The sequence below is a fragment of the Podarcis cretensis genome (assembly GCF_951804945.1).
Source record: "Podarcis cretensis genome assembly, chromosome: 4".
In the NCBI taxonomy this organism is placed as follows: domain Eukaryota; kingdom Metazoa; phylum Chordata; class Lepidosauria; order Squamata; family Lacertidae; genus Podarcis; species Podarcis cretensis.
Genome location: NC_137173.1, coordinates 43,742,232 through 43,761,737, shown reverse-complemented (window position 1 = coordinate 43,761,737; position 19,506 = coordinate 43,742,232). Strand labels below are relative to the sequence as shown.

At 37.9% G+C, this 19,506-nt stretch overlaps 1 protein-coding gene and 1 long non-coding RNA gene across 5 annotated transcripts in view; one reads left to right on the top strand and one right to left on the bottom strand.

Moving 5' to 3' along the window:
• The window catches only part of CADM2 (cell adhesion molecule 2), a 365,029-nt gene extending 352,651 nt beyond the window's left edge, over nucleotides 1-12,378 (top strand). For all 4 annotated transcript variants that reach the window (XM_079974828.1, XM_079974830.1, XM_079974829.1 and 1 more), the window contains 2 exons: nucleotides 7,129-7,254; nucleotides 10,208-12,378. In XM_079974828.1, the coding sequence (XP_079830954.1) occupies nucleotides 7,129-7,254; nucleotides 10,208-10,326 (245 nt within the window). In that variant the 3' untranslated portion in view covers nucleotides 10,327-12,378. The remainder of the gene's footprint in view (nucleotides 1-7,128; nucleotides 7,255-10,207) is intronic.
• Nucleotides 11,851-18,678, bottom strand: LOC307215530. The gene is made up of 3 exons (XR_013838540.1): nucleotides 17,482-18,678; nucleotides 14,251-17,155; nucleotides 11,851-11,972 (listed from the first exon to the last, which is right to left on the bottom strand). It is a non-coding gene; the product is annotated as an uncharacterized lncRNA (long non-coding RNA).
• Nucleotides 18,679-19,506: the final 828 nt, after the last annotated feature.

The window sequence follows — 19,506 nt, the reverse complement described above, 5'->3', positions numbered from 1 at the left end:
GCTAAGAACAGAGGTTGCTGGATCAGGGTGAAGACTGTAGCAGAAACACTTCATTAAGTGTGGACTTGGCTGAAGACAACAAGTACAGTGGTACCTCGGTTTACGAACTTAATCCGTTCCGGAAGTCCATTCTTAAACCAAAACCATTCTTAAACCAAGGCACATTTCCCCTAATGTGGCCTCCCACCGCTCTTCCACCATTCGGATTCCGTTCTTAGACTGAGATAAAGTTCGCAAACTGGGACACTAATTCCGGTTTTGCGGAGTTCGTAAACTGAATTGTTCGTTAACAGTACTGTTCTTAATCTGAGGTACCACTGTACAGTCCTCAGTGCCTAGTTGATGAGTGTTAACTAGGGAGGAGTGGGTTAGGGAATCAGCTTTAGGTCTGATTATGAACAGAACTGAGGCTTGCATAACTCTCTCCTTAAGGTGACAGAAACCCTACACTGTATTTTGCTAAATAATTCATTGATACAGTGAGATAATTCTTATATAAAGCAATTACAACAAAATGAAGTTAACCATCTAGTTTATTAAGTTACTATACATACAAACATCATTGTCTGATTAGTAACTATTTTAAATAAATTATAATATACTCTTATTTTTAACTTTTACCTTTCTCATTTTCAATGGCTCATAGACATGTTGAGTATGCTCTACTTTCATGGCTAGAGGCAGCAATGCTTCTGAATGACAGTTGCTGGAGACTACAGGAGAGGAGAGGGCTCTTGCACTTGCTCTGCTTATGGACTTCCCATAGGCAATTGGTTGGCTGCTGTGAGAACAGGATGCTGAACTAGATGGGCCATTATTACTTAATATTTTAGTTTCCATGCTGTTTTGTCCGGTGCTTCTCCAGAGCTTCTGGTGGATAAACTAAGGTAGAATACAAATTGTACTGAGACGTGTTGTGGCCTCAATAACAAAAGGTTAGGAAAAATAAACAATAAGTAATATCTGGGTATAGGGGGAACCTAATGTGTGAGACATCCATCCATAACCAATAAATAAGCAGTAGAGGGATTCTTTTTCATAAGAATATGACTTTGTCCAAACAAAATTTACTGGGCTGACAGCACTAAGGATAAGTGAAGGCCTCCTGTTGCCCTCACTTTGAATGGGAGAAAAGAGGGAACATATTCCTGTTGCCAAGGCAATGAAGACACTGCCATTTCAGCCCCACAATTTAGTGTGAAAGAAATGAATGCTGCATTAGAAAGGACAATATTTTTAAAAATGATTTGCTGTTGTGCATATGCACATGAATGCACAGAACAAACAGTTCGAGAAAGAGTCCCTTGCAATGCAGTGCTGATTGTGACCAGTCTGAGGTGGAGTGGGATCATGTCCTCAGTGCCTTGGCGATGGGGGTGCAGTCTTTTTTCTGTCCATGCCTCTATTAAGTGGGAAAACATTTCTACTCCCTTTTGAGTTCTCCCCAAATGCTAGTCTTTATTTTTGTTTTTAGCTCAATATACATTCTTTCTTGCTATGTGCGCCCATTTCCCCCCACCAGGTAGTAATCTAGTTTTGAGAGGAGAAACTCTTCATTTTTAGCAACTTTCCCTGAAGCATTTAGCCAGAAATGGTAATTATGTAAGATAATAGAGGAAGTAAATTCAGCACTGTAGTTCACTCAAGGGATTTTGTGTGTGTTGGTAAGTGCTGCAAGATAGTGCATAGCTCTACATATATATGTCTTTCTTTTCAGTTAATATTTTCACATTAGGGATAGCTTCCTGTTTTGTCGTATTTTATGTAAATATGGTTTTCACCTTGAGATGGCGAAACCTTAATAAACCTGATAACTGGTCACATTTCTGATAGGTTATTTGTCTTAATGAAAACATCCTAAATAGCTGTACAGTTGGAATCTCAAATTTTTGGAATCTCTGCATTTTGTTTTATCATGTATCCAAAATACAAGCATGTACTTGTGTATTTTGGTCATGTTGAATTTCTGGTATTCCTACCCTTGAACATCTAATGTTTGTCAGGGGTGAAGAGAACAAACTGCCTAAGGGGCAGGTTTGTGTCTGGAGAGATAGACAGAGAGAGAGAGAGCTTTGCTGGGTTACTTTTCAGCAGGAAAGCCTATGCGGGGTGCAGTTGGTAGCACTTGCAATTGTTTCCTGGAGCTCTGTGCTTGGTTCTGAGGCACATGGTTCAGAGATGGTGATACCTCACTTAGGTATCTTTGTGTGGGAAAACAGAATCTCACTTCTGCTACTCTTGCTGATGAAAATGCCTAATACCTGTTGATGTGGATTGGGGACTGAGTAAAGGAGAACAGAAGAGTAAGAAAGGCACCAGTCAAGCCAAAACAAACAAATGGAGACTCTTCAGAGTGCATGAAAGTCAGTGCTATGTGTTATATGTTAACAGTCAGTGCTATCTTTATGGCCCTCATCTGGCCACAGTGATCCATGCGACAGTCACCTCCAGGCTTGATTATTGTAACTCGCTCTACGCGGGGCTGCCCTTGAAGCTGCCCCAGAAACTCCAGCAGGTGCAGAATGCCGCGGCGAGACTCCTTACGGGGTCCTTGCCGTGGGACCACATTCATCCAGTGGAGGGTGGAGGACAGGGTCAGGTTTAAGGTGCTGGTTTTGACCTTTAAAAGCCCTGTGCAGCCTAGGACCCTCGTACCTATGGGACCGCCTCCCTTGGTATGCCCCACAGAGGACGTTAAGGTCCACAAATAACAACACTTTGTAGGTCCCAAGCCGCAAAGAGGTTAGATTGGTCTCAACTAGGGCCAGGGCCTTTTCAGTATTGGCCCCGACTTGGTGGAACGCTCTGTCTCAAGAGACCAGGGCCCTGCGGGATTTGACATCTTTCCGCAGGGCCTGCAAGACGGAGCTGTTCCACCTGGCCTTTGGTTCGGATTCAGTCTGACCCTTATGTTTCCCTCCCCTTATGGTTTTGATTTATGGGCTACTACTAAAATGATGCTGCATTTTAAATTGTATTTTAACCCATATTTTAATTAACTGTTCTTTCTTTTCTTATTACATTTTATTGTAATTTTATTGGTGTTAGCCGCCCTGAGTCCAGTTCTGGTCGGGGAGGGCAGGGTATAAATAAAAAATTATTATTATCATCATCATCATCATCATCATCATCATCATCATCATCTCCCTCTTTTACTTTACTGTGTCTTAAGCCTCAGCTAATAGGTATTTTGAAGGGAATAAAGATAATTGTTTTTAACACCTGGAATTCAAAGCAACACGTGATGGAAATGAGGGAATTGGGTCTGTGTACTATAGAGAAGGCTCCTTCCACTCCCTTAAAAACCCTAGTGTGAGATCTGACAGAAAGTAGTGAAAGATCTGTTGCTGAAAGAAGAACTGCAAAGGTCAGGTGTCCACCTCTTCCTTCCCTTCTTTACATATCTATGGTCATCTTTTGAGCAGTATTGTGTCAACTTTTTAACTAAAATTCAAAGTGATTCCAGGTAAATTTCTACCTATAACTCAAGTGGATTAGGGGGACTGAATTTGATACATTTGTTGCTCTCATTCAGATTTTTAAAATGGTCTGATAAACAAGACTGTGAACAAGCTGTGTGGCCACACTCCCTTTTTTCCTTTCCTTTGCCTCCTTTCCTCATGGAACTGACTTCAGTAAGACTTTCAACAAAGTCCCCCAAGATTTTCTTGTGGAGGAGCTGGCAAGATGATGTTACTGTTTAGGTAAATCTAGTTGACTGACCAAAGCCAAAGAGTTCTTACCAATGGTTACTCGTTATCCTAGAAAGAAGCGACAAGTGGGATGTTGTAGGATTCTGTCCTGGTGTTGGCCTGGTGTTGTTCATCATATTTATAAATGACTTAGATGAAGAAATTGAGGGGATGCTCATCAAAGTTTCAGATGATACCATCTGGGAGGAGTAGCTAATACCTCAGAAGATGGAATCGGGATTCAATATGATTTTAATAGGTGGGAGAACTAGACTGAAACTAACCAAAAGAAATTCAATAGGGACAAATGAAAGGTACTATAGTTAGGCAGGAATAAACGGATGCACAAATATGATGTTGGAATGGGGGACACCTGGCCGTACAGCAGTACGTGTGAAAAGGATCTAGGGGTCTTGGTGGACCACAAACTTAACAATGTGATGCAGCAGCAAAAAAAAGCTAATGCAATCTTAGACTGCATCAACAGCAGTATAGTGTCTCAGTCAAAGGCAGTAATAGTACCACTCTATTCTGCCTTAGTCAGACCACATCTGGAACACTGTGTCCCATCCTGGGCAACACAATTTAAGAAGGATGTTGACAAGCTGAAACGTGTGCAGAGGAGGATGATTAAGATTATCAAGATCTGGAAACCATTTATTATAAGGAATGGTGGAAGGAGTTTTGTAAATTCAGCCTGGAGAAGATGTTCTGATGTTCTGAGATGTTATGATAGGCATCTCAAATATTGTTACATGGGAGATGGAGCAAGCTTGTTTTCTGCTGTTCTAGAGGGTAGGACCTGATCCAATGGATTCAAATTACAAGAAAGGAAATAGCTGCTAAACATTAGGAAGAACTTTCTGATTGTAAGAGCTGTTTGACTGTGGAATGGATTTCCTCAGGAGGTGGTGGACTTTCCTCCATTGGAGGATTTTAAACAGAGCTTGGATATTCATCTGTCAGGGATTCTTTAGCTGTGGTTCCTGTACTGCAGGGGGTTATGCTAGAGGACCCTTGGAGTCCCTTCCACTTCTACAGTTTTGTGTTTCTGTGCTTTTAAGCTGTTAACCTCCTGTTTCTCATGGTACCCGAATGAAGAAACTGGCACAATTGCTTCTGAAGGCACCTATGTTTAGGGAAGTTTTTAATGTTTGGTGTTTTATCATGTTTTTAATATTCTTCTGGGAGCCACCCAGAGTGGCTGGGGAGGCCCGGCCAGATGGGTGGGGGATAAGTAATAAATTATTATTATTAGGTTTATTATTATATCTAACTTTTTATATAAAGAATCTCTTATAAGGATCTGATATAAATTGTACAAGTCTCTTTAAAAATAACAGTAAAAACAATCCTTTATAGAACAATCCTAAGAGAGCTGGAGAGAAAGACCCTTATTCATCTTTTAAAAACATTTCTTATTCCCATTGCTTCTCAGTTCCAGGAATATGGGAGGCTTTTGGTTCCAGTGGATCCAATGCCTTTCCTGATCTACCGTGGAATCTTTTTAGCCCTGTCTGACATTAGCTACCATGAGGCTACAACAGTTGGTGCGACCGACCTCCTTCTCAGGCCTTGGGCCTCCCTCTCTGCTTGCAAAATCCCATGGCCCCTGAGAAATCCTCCCAAAGACTTTAATACTGTGCCCTAGATTTTCAAAGAAAGCAGAGTTCAAAAGATTAAATTTATTAAGGCTGTGATTATAAGCGTGCCTGCTCACAAGCTCAAATCAATTCATGGGATACTTAACAATTAAATATGTTTCACAGCCTTGTCATATGAAGCATTTCAGTGATTATTTGCAGTGTGTGTGTGTGTGTGTGTGTGTGTGTGTAATATATATATATATATATATATATATATATATATATATATGCAGCTGTACTCTCATTACAAATCTATGCATACTTTACATGGGAGCATATCCCACAGAACACAGTGGGCCCTTTTTGAAGCATGCTTGGGATTGCAGTTAAATGGGTCAATATTTCATAGATCCTTTGCGTAAAACGGATAGTTCTAGATGGTTTGAAGGCATGGTGGCAACACGATGCAAGTGGAAAGATAAAATAGGAAAGATAAATGTATGCATTACAGAGATTGCCAAATTATAACTTGATAAATTTCTTACTTGCTAAGCAGCTGTGCAACTACTGCTATTAGGATTGAAGGTCATTTTCTGACACCTTATCTGCTATGGACATGCCTGTTTGTGATGCACAACTTTAGGAGAGCACCATTTCAGAGATGGTATTTCCCCCACCTTTAGTTTGGGCTTTCTACCCTCCACCCCCACTCCCCCAAAAATCTCAAGAGTTGTTTTTCAAAAGCTGCTCCCTCCCCCTTTTTTTCTTACTGTACGTTTTCGAATGAATTGCAAAAGATACCTCCTGAAAGGGAACTGTCCATATATCACCGCATGTGAACCTGTTAATATACATTGTGAGCATACTAATAGTGATCTTGGCAGAGCTGCTGTTCATTGGTAGTTGAGGCATTCTTAATGTAAAATTAAATTATTCTAGCCTTATCTTTAAGACCAAATCATTTTCTATATCTCCTTCTTTCACTTACTTTAACCGATACCCAGGAGGTTACTGTACCACTTAATCGATCAGAACTTCTGAGGAATTACTCCCCTCGGTGATGCTATTTTTCCTGGCTGCCTTTCTGATGAGGCCCCTAAAAATAAATGAGCACTGTACTAAATGACAAGTTTAAATCCTTTGGTGTTCCTAATGTTTGGAACGCGGAACCTTAACACAATAGGGGCTAATATATATATAAAGTTAAAAACGATTTGAATTTACTCACTTCAGCATTAATCAGATAGCTGCTTTGAATTCACGAACTAACACTTGAGAATGAACGAAGTTCCTCAAAGATGCATTTACGTTTATCTGACCAAATTCATGCAGACTCAGCTTCGCCTGCAGAACTTGCTCAGCTACACTTTCTCCCTCCCTCTCTCTTTCTCTACTGCAAAAGGATACGGATGACAAAAGGAGAATATATAAGGGATTCCCACTGAGATTCAGCTCTATAAATTATGTATTATGCAGACACCATTCTGCTGATTCTATCTGTTCCCCAATTCTTGATTCCTTGTTTTTCCGTCTATAAATAGCTATGGCCAGATTTTCAGTTGAAAAGTGATGAGGACAAAACCAGAAATCTTTCCTATTAGTACTGTCTGCTTAAGATTCCCTCTCCCTTTCATACTGTGACGTCCTCAGGGCTTTAAGTCTCTGAGAATACAAGCAGTGCTGTATCACTGATAAGCTAGTAGGGAATGGACTGAAATAACTCTTGTAAATATTTCTAAAAATGACTTTTTTGTGGGGGGGAGACAATTGTTTTATACCTTATCATCTGGATATTTTCATTTTTCAGCATATCAGAATAATATGTTATACTGTCATTTTTTTTCCCCTAGACCCCAATGCTATGGCTGAAAAGGACGCAACGGACCACGCTGTTATAGGAGGGATAGTTGCTGTAGTTGTTTTTGTCACACTATGTTCTATAATTCTGCTTGGTCGATATCTGGCAAGACATAAAGGTAGGCTAGATTTAATCACAGTGCAGTCACCTTTTGTAGCAATATTTCCTAGTGATTAGTTTTACCCTGCAACACTTTTTTTTTATTTAAGAAACTCTTCTAGACCCCAGGAAAACTCAGCTCTGATGTTACAGCATCAAGTTTTTGTTTTTTTGTGTGTGTTTTTAGTGAGGTCCTGATTTTTACCCAATTTTACAGCTGGATTAACTGTGGCAAAATAACATCTAGCAATCTGCCCAAGGTCACACAGGGTGTCTGTCTGACTCGGAATCAGGCAGTTGGGATTCCGTTTCATGCAATAGACCCCCACTGTCCCGTAATTTAACGAGTTTGTAAGATAAAAATTCTATATAAACAGGCAGACAAGCAGATAAGATAGACAGTTGTGAACTGCTGGGTCTCAAAAATGCATTTTTTTTTCAACCCTCAAGGCAGGAAAGATACTGACCATTAAATTCTGACGTCCTAACAGTCGTTTTTAAGCCTGGCGGGGGGAGTGTGGTGCAAAATGGGCATGTACATTTTGGGGATTTTTCTCCCTGGATGTTTTAGGGAGGAAATAAGTACGACAAGGCAGCCACCATCTATTTATGCATCTAAAGCAGGGCAGGTTGGGCCTACTTATTACAAGAAAAGCAAGCAGGTGATTGGAATAAGCCTCTCCCTTTCCCCGTCCTCTTTCCTTAATGGAATCTGTTGCCTTTCTTTTCTTCAAAAGTGCTTCAAAGAACTGAGCCCTGCGCGATATGGCAAGGCAAGGGAGGAAGGCTACGGGTCTTTCCCCCATGTCCTCCTCTGCCTCATGACACGCCATTAAGAGAGTTGGGGCATGTTAACATCTGAATCGGGAAAGGCTGACTGTTTTGAACCAATGCTTGGATGAGGGCCAACAAACTGAAATTGAATCCCAGTAAGACAGAGACTCTATGGGTGAACAGTTCCCAGGTGTTGGGGACTTTCTCAGTTCTAAAGGGAGTAGCACTCCCTCTGAAGGATCAGGTATGCCTCTGTGTGAAACAAGCACCAGTTATCAACTTAGGCTGGTATGCCATCTATGTCCTTTTACTGGATAGTCTGACCACCATGATTCATGTGTTGGCCCCCTCTTAATTGACTACTGAAATTAGCCCGACGTGGGACTTCCCTTGAGACTGGAATGGAAGCCACAGTTGGTGTAGAACAATGTAGCCAGGTTGTTAGTGGAGCCCCTGGGTGAGCAGATATTACACCTGTGCTGAGGAAACTGCCCTGCTTGTCAGTCACTAGGCCATGTTCTGGGTCTTGTTACTAATATATAAAGCTTTGAACTATGTGGGACCAGGCCATCTTAAAGATCACTTGCCCCCGTATATACCTGCAAGATCTGGGGACATTCTACTCAAGCTGCCATTGCACCCTACACAATATCACAGAGTGGTAACATGAAAAAGGGCATTTTCCACCCTTGTCCCTGAATTGTAGAATGTCCTTGCCTCTGCCATATGTGAAGTGTTATGCATCAGTTCCTTCAGACATGCTATAAAGACATACCTTTTGTCCAGGCTTCCCCTAACCCATAAAATGGAACACTGCTATTACTTAATTCCTTCCTTTGTTATGCTTTTTTTAAAATGTCATTTCACTGTTGATTTTAAGTTGGGTATCAGGTTTTTATTTATGATACTGCTGTTGGTTTTATATCTATATTTCTTTACTGCTTAGAGATTTTTAAATATTAAATGGTTTATAAATGTTTTTCAGTAAATAAGTATTTAAAAGTAATGCAGAAATATATGAATGAGCTGGGCATATATACATCTGGCTGCCCTATCTTATCCACATATATCCAGTCCTAGCACACATTGGTTTTTTGATTATGGGTTGTTGTTGTTTTAAAAAAGTGCAAAAAATACAATATGGTCATTGCTATATTCTCATTTTTCTGCAACATCTCCCCACTGTCTTTTAATCATAACCTGCATTATTAGAACTGTTCATGTAATTTGCAATAAGCACCTACTGAAGTGTGTTCCCTTGTTCACCTGATAATCAGAATATTGTGTAAGATAAAGCTGCTTGTTATCTAGGCCAAGACCATTTCCTTAGCTAATTCATACAAGCTAATCAAGAATGTTTCCTTTTAATTTTTATACCATGTATAAGGTATGTCATTTGATCAGTCTACTGGAAAACATGACACCTGTGTTCAACTAATACAGGAGGGCCACACGCACATCCCAGCTCTGAAATAACCAAGCTTTTCCATTCAGTAAAAATTGGCTTTTTCAGACATCACTGAATGTTGCTGCACAGATCCAAGATTTGCTGTACTAGCAAATAAATCCTTACAATAGCATACCCTCTATTGTGTTAGTGTTAAAGGAACAAAGCAGGAGGTAGGAGCAGCAATGCAGACATTTTATATTGGCACAGAAAATTAGGAATAGTGTCTCAGGTTTACTATTCCCAATGTAAGTGAGCAATGAAGTAAGTGGGCAAACCTAGCGTAGCTATTGAAGGGCACAGTGCATTTTGTGTCGATTGTCTTTAAACTCTTTATTTCAATCAAAAAGTTATGCACAATTAACATTGTCCAACTAAAAGTAAATCAGATTTTGATGTGCTAATTTTGAAATCGCAGCGTATACTACTTGGCTGAATTACAACTTCTATATAACAAAGGAGCAAAATAATCATTTTGAGACATTTCCCCCCAAAGCTTATTCTTAATGTGTCCTTGACAGATCTTAGTGCAACATGCTCTCTTACTGCTTGTATGTACTTATCATCAAAGAAAGGCCATGGGTCACAATCGCTTCTTTCCCAAAATGGAATATCATGTGTGCTGTAAAAGTTCATTCTACAGTAGTGCAATGACATACATCCTGAACCTCACCAGGAGCCATTAGAGAACCACATTGGAAAAGTATCAAAGCCCCTAACATTTTTCTTTTAATCACATTGTTTCCTGCAGGAACATATTTAACAAATGAAGCTAAAGGAGCTGAAGATGCACCTGATGCGGATACAGCCATTATCAATGCAGAAGGCAGCCAAGTCAATGCAGAAGAGAAGAAGGAATATTTCATATAGATGCAGACTTAGGTTCTCTGAGTATTACTCACCAGGCTGACTGCTGGAGAAAATTGGCTCTCATCTTTCAGAATTAATTTTCCCCCATCATTTTTTGCTACCTTTATTAATGTACACAAATGCTTTCAGTAGCCAGTTTATACCAACAATCAGCCATGGACAGCATTTCTTTTCCTTTAATTATGGTACCATTCATAATGCAGGACATTTCTTATTGCCTAATCATCATATCCATTGCTCTCTTAACATACAGTGCTTGAATATACAGCCTTAACAACTTTAATCATCATCTGTTCAGTTTTTCTACATTTTTTAAAAACAAAATGTTATATAGCATTTCTTTTTGGTTTTATTTTTTCATGGTCCTTACCGGTATTGCACCAGGCCATTTTCATAGCAATTGTTCTGAAGGTGAGGACCTCAATGTACTTACATAAAACATTACAAGTAAGATTAGAGGTTTACAAAGAATGTTTTATATATGTCTATAATTCAAAAAGCAGCCTAGTTTTGAAACATTATGCCCTAGGAAACACCAACTGAAAGCATTCTAGTAAAATTTCTTGTGTGTTTGAAAATGATAGCAAAGGGGTATGAACTGACCTTTTATTTTAATGGCACATTGGTACTAAAGCAACGTCTGGGTGGTAACCACATCATGCCGTTTGTCTATACAGAATCCACAGAGATGGATGATGTAGCTCCATTTTGAAAATGTTTGTCCCGCTCTTTTACTGCATTTAGGATCATAAAGACTTCCGTTATCTATTTCTGTAATTTCTGGTTTTAATTTAATTTATTTGATTCATGTGGGCTCACCTGCCTTCTCAAATTGGACATGTTCATGGGGCACAATTGCAAGGCATTTTAGTATCTGTATATAGTGCATATAATAAATCCAATTAAACATTATTTGATACATATTTAACTTTTGGGGCTGTAGGTAAGTCAGTCACAAGTAAGCATTTTCTAATGTCCATTATATCCCTTTAGATATGACTTAAATTAATATTCTGAGTAGATAACATGTATTAGTACTTTTGTCTGTATGTCCTAGCACTGTTCAGCAGCAAACTTTTCTAGTTCCAGGTTTTTTTTTTCTTTGTTATACAATGGAAGCACAATGTTATATGGAAAGGTAGTTTTAAGCTAACAACCAGTGCACAGCCTCAGGTTTTAAATTCCAACCACATTAATGATTAATGATTAAGTTGCTAAAATTTTCAATATATAATTTGGCAGTTCCAGAGCTGCTTATCAATGTTGGATTTGCCAAAACACAAACAACAAAGTGTTACAACAAAAAGCTCTATGTTTTGTGTATACGGTAAATGGACTAATTCTTTATATTAAATTCCTGTCTATGCATTTTGTGAGGTACAAACTTATGTCACGGTGAATGATAGAGAATATCTGCCATGCTTTTAGCTCCACAGTAAAGACCTCTTTTTGAGATTGTTCTCAAAATGTGGGGCAAAATGACATCTTTAAAAGATACTCACAAATTCTAAATCTACCATAAAATAAGCTGATTGGCTTGATTCCTCTTCCAGAAAAAACGTAAAACATCACCAGATGCGCTTACTGGTCCCATGTCAGAAGATTCAAATCAGTAGCGATTGCTGTTCATCTCCTAAGTGCTGCACCTTAAAATAAAATAAATAAGATTTCTATATGGATGCTATTACTGGTGAAGTCTAAAAGCATAATGGCCTATTGTAAAGGATTATCTCCTGGGATTTATTTTTTGCGTGGGGGGAGAGGGGAGGAGGGAGGGTAGCATTTGAATATGACATCATGTGTCACAGTAAATGGAAATCAAAGGTGTTGTGTCAGATTATTTATCAGATGAGTATACACCTTTTAAGGACAATAGTAGTTTTTAAATTGTTTTTGTTGGAAAAAGAACATTTACCTTGTTAATTTCTATGAGAGAGAAAAAGAGAGACCATCAATCAAGCAGCACTTTTTCAAAGTATACAGAACATAAATAATATGATGTGGTTGAGTGTTAACATAATAAATCATATACAGTATGACATTTTAAAGAAATACGTCTGCATTGATGTGATTGCATGCTTGTTTTTACCGTTCACTCCAGATCATCTGTGGGGAAAAAATGCAATAATATGCTAATCTAGTATGGTAGTTTGAGAGAATCAGGTAGGAACCACTAGACACATTGATACTAGTATAGGTTTACAACATAGTCAAGTTGCTCAAAGAGTACATTTTTAAAAACAAAAGTGGCAAAAGGAATTAAGCTTGCTACTACTGGGAAGCAAAGGTGTTTGTCACAGCAGTTAGCTGTAACTTCAGAAACTGATTTATGGAACTAATGGCAAGGCCAGCAAAGAACTTAACTGTGCTTAAATGCCTTGCTGCATTAGGATTATGTTTACTAAAGTCACATGTCAATTAGTGCTGTATTTGCACATTTTTACATTCTTTATAAATTCCATTTTGCTTAAATGATATAGAAATGCTGCTTACATGACCCACCTCTTCGTCACTGTGAAGTGAAAGTTTTCAAGCATTGGGGCATCTTTAGATGTAACCATCCCAAAGTGTCTTGTCAGTGTAGCAAAAGGTAAGGAGTGGAACTTTGCAATAGTAGATAGGAATTGGACTGTTAACTTTTTCTTGCGCACTCTGTTGCAGTCAATTTTTAGAATATATATTCTACCTTGCACCTTGAGATGTATTTTACAACAGGCCAAAAAGGAACATGGAAGTACATCATGCAGTATTAATACAATAAGAGGATAATTCGGGCCTGCCATCACTTTCAATCATCTGCATTCATCCAGTTAAATCAGAGGTTCTCAAACTTTTTCTTTGAGAGAAAAGGGGGACTTTTGAAACAGAATAGTGACCATCTATTCTCTAACAAAATAAACATTCCATAAGCTAAACATAGTTTTAATATAAAGTCCTAGCCCTGTCTTTGACTTTAGCACAAGTACTAGCAATATTGTACCAGCGTGTACTAATACAGATACCGATACATTTTCTTAATATAATTTTATTACACAGTTTGTAACTCAACGGGGTTCAACAATCCAGTATAAAATCTCTTATACACTGAGCTATAATTCTGGCAGTGCTGCCACAAAGATTCTTTGCACCAATATCCATGGATCTGTGTGGATTTTGCACTAGCACCTGAGCAGATCCCAATTAATTCTGCTCCCGATTCAGTGCCTTTTTGACCAATAGAGATTGGAGGAAAGCAAGGAGAAGCCAATCAGAGCAAAGAGCTGGGGGGAGAATCACATTATTGCTCTCAAGGTGGTCTTAGTTTGGTATAAATGGCTGGGAGGTGACTGGTTTCATGGTATCATTTTTTCTTCTTGGCTGACCTCCAGCTTGCTATATACTATAAGTTGTCAGCTGTATAAAGGGGTAGAAGATTACCTTTTCCATAAGTCGGGCATCCAGTATTGGTGAATAAGGCCACAAGAGCAACACACATTCATAGGATTTACAGATATGCCCGATTTCTAGTCATATTATCTGATAAGGTGTTTCTGTTCGTATACATTTGATCCTAGTTTGAGAACCCCTGGTTTAGATGAATACACTGGGAGCAAGACACCAAAGGTCAATAGAAATGATTGCTTAATTTACAGTAATTGACAGGCATGAATGATGAAAGCCCCATGGGAACAACTAAGGAAAATGTGGAACATGACAGTTCTCATCATCAGTCAAAGGTTATCAAGTTATTGCCAATTTTCTCTTTAATATTAGTTATTTTATTTTGCTATCATTATCATCATCATTATTATTAAATAATAGAATGTGGCATCTCACAGTATATGGGTGCATCTTTTTTCATTCTTAGATGTTATTAGCAAATCCAAGAAGCGGTTTAAGAAATATATACAATATGAGGCTCAGAAATGAACTGGGAACACCTACCATTTTGTTCTCATTTATGGAAGGCAAATCATCTTGTGCTGAGATTCCTCCTATAAAAGATACAGGAGGAAAACAGTTGGTTTTTTCCCTATATAAACCAGCAAAGTGGACTTTTTGAATATGTTCTTCATGATGTAGGATTATCTACCTACCTATAAGCATCTCTCAGTGAGAAGAAAGGACAGGAGGTTATTTAATTTATGATTGTAAAAGCACTGGAGTTACCATGTACGCAAATGTACATTAGGTATTTTGATCTTGACCGTGTGGTTACATGTGCTTCCATGTAACATCAGTTATAGTGTAATTTAGTGCCACTTATTATAAAGTGTTACCAAAAGGATAGCATGACTCTTAACTTTACCTCTCTGTTGAGCTAAGGTAATTCTGATAAACTTAAAAATATGGAGTTAAAAAGAATTGTCATGGCCACACTACAATGTTCTCCAAAACTTTCCTTGATTCCTCCAAGGATCTTAGCTTCTCATTCATTAGAACTGGTATTTTTTTTTTAATGAACATACCAAATACAAAAAACAGCTACTCAAATGTTCTGTAAACAAGCTGTTTTAAACAGAAATAACCCGAGTAATACTTTGGGTTAAGTGGCACAAAGTACACACTAAAAACTATGCAAAAATATAGGTGACTACACTGTACTCACATGTAAGTATCTTGTACTTTCTCTGTATGGATATTGGAAAACCATGTATTTATAATATGCATTTTGATTATTTTACAAGGAAGGAGATGGGTTTGCAGATTCAAGAATGGTCTATGAAAACGCATAGTGACCATTTGTCTTTAAATATGTGTATATTCCCAGCCACTTCCAAATAATATTTAATTTATTGTAAGCCGTATTTTCCTTGAAACCCAACTAACACTCTATTTTGTCTCTCGTCTTCTTCTATGGGTCCCATGGGGCTCCTTCCAAACACCTTTGGGGCAAAGACTTCAATTCTGCTAATAGCTCTGCTGCCAGCACTCTGTCTGGGAACATTGCTCAGTAATCTATTTCTAGCCCAACAGTACAAGGTTGCTCTTTTTATCTTCCTTGAGGGAGCCTTGCATGCTAAGATGTTGAAAAGTATTGCCATTTGCCCTGGTATTTTTAGCTTGAGCAATGGAAAGAGAGCCACAGAGAGAACTGCATTCTCCTGACCCCTATTTCACTGAAGCACCTCACCTGGAATTTCTGCTATTTATTTCCCAATAACGTCAGGTAATCTTACATTGTGAGTACAAAATGCTTCCATCAAACCACGGAGGATGCCTTTAATGATAAAGTTAACTTTTTTCCAAACATGAAATTTTGTATCATTGATCCTTTTCATCTCGTCATTTTTTCCATCATACCCTTCCAAAAGCAATGCATTGAAAGTAGTGAGATAACACAGAACAATCACAGACACAAGAAATATTGTTAAATTGAACACTGCAAAGCTCCTGAGCCTCTCCAACTATAGCTTTCCTTCTCTGCGAAGCACTATCATTATTGGCCAAGCCATTCATTCCACTTTCAGTTGTGCAATTTTAACTAGTTCCCATAATAAATGTACTTACATGGACCCCTTTTGTTGTTTAGATTCTGCCCTCCAGCTAATGAACCTGTTTTGTTTTGGGGGTTAAAAAACCTGTCCCTTCTATCATATCCTTGAGCTGCTCTAATCATCCAGAGTTTTCTGCCCTTTTAAACCTTGACTCCACATCTACACATGAGCAAGGTAAATTCTTACACATTGTTGCATATACACATAGGCATTGCTTTTGACTAGTCTAATGATTTCACAACGGTCTTCATTACATTACTTGCTTCCTATTAATGTTGATATTTAGCACAGATTGACAGTGTTGTGTTAAACCACCAGATTCAATTTTCAGTACAGATATTGGTGAATTTTTTTCTTTTCAAAATTAAATTTTCCATCAGACAAAAATATAATTAGCAGTTTGATGCTCAAACTCTTGGGCAAACTAGGCAGAGAACAAAACAGAGATGATGACGGTACATCAGATTGTGCAAATATTCATTGGAGATCCCATCAGTTACTCTCAATAGGATGTACATTTCTATTTGAGCTCAAATGTACACTCTCACCCACAGCTAATAAATGCACACACACTGATATAATGTGCATCTGTTTGAAAAGTTTTTTTAAAAAATCCATGACACTCAATGGATTTCCCAATGGATATATAAAAACATGGGGGACAATCTGCACACCTCTAGCGTGAATCTACACCACAACCATTAACACTGACATTTATGGGAGTCACTTCTTGTCAAACTATGTTCCTTTGCTGCTAGTTGCATCTTCCAGAGACATTTTCACACTCTGCTTGCTAAGCAAACCCTGGGTTGCTTACATTAACCAGAATGTTTTACAATAAGTATAATGAACATAGCCTGTACTTCATGTGAGCCCTGACAAGTATAGTATAAAAATAAATTATCAAATTACTTGAGAATGAATTCTTTCCATATATATAGATATAAAACAAAAACAGAAAAAAATCAAGTACTGATAGCTGTAATAAGCAAAAACATTACAAACATTTTCTCAGGGTCTTGAAGGAACTAGCTTTTATTTAAAAAGTCTTGTCCAAATGATCTCTTTGCTCTTGTCACAAAGGAGGAGGATAAACCAAGATGTGAGGAGCTTCCTGAATTTTTTCCTATGCTGGATTTATTTATACCCTTAAACTCATCAGCTTTGCTAGTTACATCTAACTTAAAAGAGGCTCAAACCCTTCTTAACAGTAGAGTTATTTAAGTTTCATTAATTGATTTAAAAGATCAGTATTTGCTTCATTTCATGTCTCTTCCCTGATTATATAAATTTATTCCTTTTAAGTCTCTTGAAGTTATTCTTAAACTGGACTTCAGACAATTAATTTATCACTTACAGTGGTGCCTCGCAAGACGAAATTAATTCGTTCCATGAGTTTTTTCGTCTTGCGATTTTTTCGTCTTGCAAAGCACGGACTTTGGAAAAGCTTCAAAAATCACCAAAGTCTTCAAAAACCTCAAAAAAGGCTACCACACCGCGTGCTATGAGTTGCTCCTCGAAGTGAATGCATGGTTTTAAGAAAAAGGAAACAAACTTGCAAGACAAAGGAAACAAACTTGCAAGACGTTTTCGTCTTGCGAAGCAACTCAAAAAACGAAAAACTCTTTCGTTTTGCGAGTTTTCAGTCTTTCAAGGCATTTGTCTTGCGAGGTACCACCGTACATGTCAGCAATACATTTGATTTTAGTTTGAGTCCCCTACCCCAATATAATTGTTCTAAAGCTCCAAAATAGTTTCATTATATATCCATCTGACAGCATGAGCTAGTAGCTTAGTTCAGTTCCTTTCACTTAAACCCCTTTCAAAATCCTTCTTTGCTTTTCTGGAAAAAGAAGAAATGTAAATGAACAAATATCTAATAATGCTTTAAGCACTTAAGTTAACATAGGTAAGCTCTTATTCAGAGGTAAAAACTACAGTGGATTTCTAGGTGAGAGGCTACAGCAGGAGCCAAACAGAGTGGATGAAAACATTTTGATTCTAGCCGATTCAGCTAATATTCTTTCATCTTAATATTTTTACAAGACCATAGGTCTACTCATGAAGCAAGGATTGCCAAGCAGGCTGTTTAGACAGCAAGAATTGGTGAAGTTCATTTATAAGTAATTGAAATGATAAAGCACTAGTACAGAGATTATATATATATTTTTTTCTGACAGGCATGGCGCTTTTTTAAAATCTTGAGACAGACAAGAAAACGCCTGTTTATTCTTTCCAAATGTCAGTCCTGTTCCCAAAACAAAATGAACAGAACACAGAAAGGAAGGATAAAGTACAGTAAACAATAAACACTGATATTCCAGTGCAGTGTAAAGTAATCTACACAGTGAAACAAGTTTTCACATAGAGTTCTCTTACATGGCAGATGCAGAAAGCATATGAATCCCTATGCTATACATTGTTCTGGTTCCAAGGCAAAAAAAAAATATTTTTTTTCATGATCTTTTAAATTTGCCATAAAGCAAAGAAGCAAACTTTTCTGTTGAACATTTCATGTGCAGAAAAAAGTAGACACCAACTAAGAGGCATCTTCACATGGATTCAGGACTAAGAAATCTCTCTTACATAAGGTCTTGTCCTTTTACCTCAGCACAATATTTATGTCTGTACTTTGCATTAACGCAGGCTTCCCCCCCCAAAAAAAAGTGTGGTTTAAATTAAAAGTGTTTGTAAAAATAATGCACCATTTAATATGAAACACAAATACTGATCCTGCCCAGAAATGTTGATATTCCAACCATGTTATATGAAAATATATTTTCTACCAGTACCTGAGCTTTTGGCAATAATATGTAAATACATATTACAATTATATTTTCTATACATTGCAAACTTTCATGCATGCATATATATATATATATATATATACACACACACACACACATATATATATAGTCATGCCAAAGGTTTGCTTTATCTTGAAACGGTATAGGTACAAATTCAGTGGGTTCCCACGTTCTGTTAGTGGCTATACATTCCCTAGGGAAGACAGTAAGAAAGCAACATTCATTTTAAACAAAGAAGTCGACCTATGCACTATATTACTTTCCAGCCTTTTAAATCCAAAATGCACTTTATAATTTCACCAAAAACGAGGATGTTCAAAGACTCCTATAATTGTTTCTTTATACTCATTTTTTACACAGGAAAGGATTTGCTTGCGTAAATATGAGTGCATTCAGGAAAATATTATAATCTTCCAATTTTCCAACTGTTCCACTGAAGTAGTCTCACAGATTTCCTATTTGGTTGATCTGAATTTAATCATTTTAGGATTGCAGACTTGACCATTCTAACACAGACTTAAGGATACAAATGCAAAAATTATGAGCCCACAATGTGTTTTGTGTCTCTGTGTCTTCCAGGGCTGCCTGAATAAAAGGACCTGGTAAAAAAACTCACTAAAAGCCACAATTGTGCCTAGCCCCAGGTGAGTAGCTTAACTGCAAGGTGGCTAAAATGGGCAGAGAACTATGGGTGTGATTGACACCAACACCTGAAATCATGGCAATGTTTCTGATGCTTCAACACTTACTCCAGTCCCAGGAGAACTAAGCATGTTGCACTGACAATGGAAGCACAGTTTTATTTTGTTTTTTGTTTACTCCTTTTTCATAATTTTAAGTGAACAAAATGCATATTGTAACATTAGGTACATGACACTTGCATGTTGCTATGCCTA